This window comes from Etheostoma spectabile, chromosome 19, assembly GCF_008692095.1.
Source record: "Etheostoma spectabile isolate EspeVRDwgs_2016 chromosome 19, UIUC_Espe_1.0, whole genome shotgun sequence".
Classification (NCBI taxonomy): domain Eukaryota; kingdom Metazoa; phylum Chordata; class Actinopteri; order Perciformes; family Percidae; genus Etheostoma; species Etheostoma spectabile.
The window spans coordinates 895382-897933 of NC_045751.1; the positions used below are offsets into that span (position 1 = coordinate 895382).

The 2552-nt window shown below is 43.7% G+C and overlaps 1 protein-coding gene across 2 annotated transcripts in view; it reads left to right on the forward strand.

The window, feature by feature from the left end:
- Positions 1 to 2552, forward strand: part of dhx15 (DEAH (Asp-Glu-Ala-His) box helicase 15) — a 28706-nt gene that overhangs the window by 10128 nt on the left and 16026 nt on the right. For both annotated transcript variants that reach the window (XM_032544264.1, XM_032544263.1), the window contains exon 6: positions 114 to 281. In XM_032544264.1, coding sequence (XP_032400155.1) covers positions 114 to 281 — 168 coding nt within the window. The remainder of the gene's footprint in view (positions 1 to 113; positions 282 to 2552) is intronic.

The following is a 2552-nucleotide window of genomic DNA, read 5'->3' on the forward strand; positions in this document are numbered from 1 at the left end:
GCACCCTCCTCTTCATTCAGATTCACTGCCATTGTTCATCCAGGTGTTGTTTGATTTTGCTGTTTACATACACAGGTGATGCCAGGATTAATTGTTGCATTTCCATCTTTCAGGAAATTGATGAAGCCTGCAAGCGAATCAAGAGGGAGGTTGACGACCTGGGGCCGGAAGTCGGTGATATCAAGATCATCCCGCTTTACTCCACACTGCCTCCACAGCAGCAGCAGAGGATCTTTGAGCCACCCCCACCCAATAAACCAAGTGGTGCCATCGGAAGGAAGGTATAACAGCCTTGTTGTTATAAAAATACTCTGAGGGGGAGGTTGAAGTGGGGAGTTTGAGGGAGAGGGCAAGTGAAACAGAAAATTATGCAGAAAGGCCAGATGGGGAATAAGGTGGGGAAAGGAAGAGAGCTTGAAGGTAGGGACTAAAACTTTTTTCCTTTCTCAGCTTTAGCGCAGAACTGACTCACAACATATGCTGCTTTTGTCAGCATGCGATTCTCTGCTCTAAATTATAACTGGGGTATTACTCATGCCCTCTGAGCCTGAGGAAAGCACTGCATTCTCAGTCATTTTTATCTTTCCACTACATTTGCACAGACTCTGCTGCTCAGAGAGGAGGCCTAAGACCTCTGCCACATGAAGCCATGTGGAAGGTGCACGTTATATGAGCTGATCCAAAACAGAACTTTTCTTGCTGTGCGATGGCTTCTTCTCCCTCAATCACTTAATCTCAGGAGTGGGTGATCCTCTTATTGGTACAGACACGAGACAATTTGTCTCTTTTGTGTTGACAGTTTCTATTCAGATGGGCTCATCACCAGAGTAGCAGCACCACCTGCGCTGCCACACAGTTGGCCAGGGATCTGACAGAATATCAGAATATCATCACTGCCAGTGAATGAGCAAACATTCGCCCCCAGCATCTGATAGGGGACAGTGTTGATGAATGACTCATTGCTACAACCCCTCTAATTCAGGCCGATCAAGCTGACATATGAGCAGTGAAAATAGTTATAGGCTGTCAAAGTTAAACACATTACAGTACTTGCTAAATGCTCAATTCAACCTGGATTTTTGGAATATAGTATATATTAATATATTTTAATATGCAATTAAGCAGACATTTTACAAAAAGTGTTATTTGAAAAGGTTTGGATCAAACAGTTGACACACTAGCATAATTACAGTGTTATAGTTTCATCTCTACCAGCTTTCTGCTTGAATGTTGGCTTTAGAGGCTCAGCATTTTTAGTAATTTGATTACCCAGTGTTGGTTAAGATCTTTTTCAAAAGTTCAAAATACCATTCTAAGTTTTTGGCTCTGCTGTTCAGAGGGATGTTGACATGAAACAGGGCCATAGTTGCATAGGGACCTATTTAAATATTACATGGCTCCTGCAATAGAACCTGCGTGGTACTGTAAGTTTACATACATCTGTCAGACGTAATACAACAAGGAGAAAACAATGAGTGTCCACTAGCGGCAGGCGTGCTGAATAATTGCTGGATAGCTGGGGTCTGCAGCCACTTCTCCCGGGTTCCCGTGCGTTATGGTGATCCAAAAAATAAATGTAATGACAGCATGACCTCTGACCTGTCACCCAGCAACCACTTTAAACTTCAGAACATCAGTCAATTGCCTTTTTTCCCCCCTCTAGATCAGTTTGTCAGGTGCTTGTTGAGTTGCTGGAGGTGACATTTAAAGTTGCCGTGCTTGAAGTAAATGTGCCTCTCCTCCAAAAGTGACTGAGTGGCTCATCAATTGAAAAATGCAGATAGATCATCCAAGCCAACCCAAGAGGAAGTAGTGAAAAAGGATTAAGGTTTGCAACGTGTGCTGCTACGCATTCTAACGGCTGCATTAGGCATCCCTCAATTAACATAAGGCACTAGCTCGTCATTGCTCGATCTCTCCAGGAAAGCCACTGATATTGAATCATTTAGAGGCCAAGGCAGCAAATGACGATTACAAACAAAGATTGTCTTTAACAAATGTGCTGTGCTGAGTGTTTGAGGTTTGTTTGGAGCATTGTGTCACGTTTAAAATATTCCCTTAAATGTCACTTGTGATTCTGCCATGTATTCATTTCTATGAGCTTTGAATGTGCGTGCATAGATGCTGCTCAAGGCATGTTCTCCTTTTCCCCAGTCAAGGGAAGGCTTTATTTGTCAACAAGGCTGTGTTTCCCAGCAGGGACTTTGAAAGATTGCCTGTGTTAGCCATAGTACTTGCTCTCCTGCAGGTAATAACCCAGAAATAACATGCAGAGATGATGCTCTAATGATATTACTGATGAAGAAGCCAGGATTATCCAGTGCAGCAACAGACTGGAAGGAGCCAGTCTGCATTCAGTGTAATGGCCCTAGCCAGGATAATCCTTCAGAATCAATGCAGTCAATGAGGCCACCCATATGATCATGAAATGTGAGAGGGTGTCATGTGTGGCATCTGCTGGAGCCCTGACTGTGTCCCAACATGCAGGACAGTGGCAACCTCACCTAGTCCATTTGATAACCAGACTTGGAAGCATTCCATGCCTTTCATTC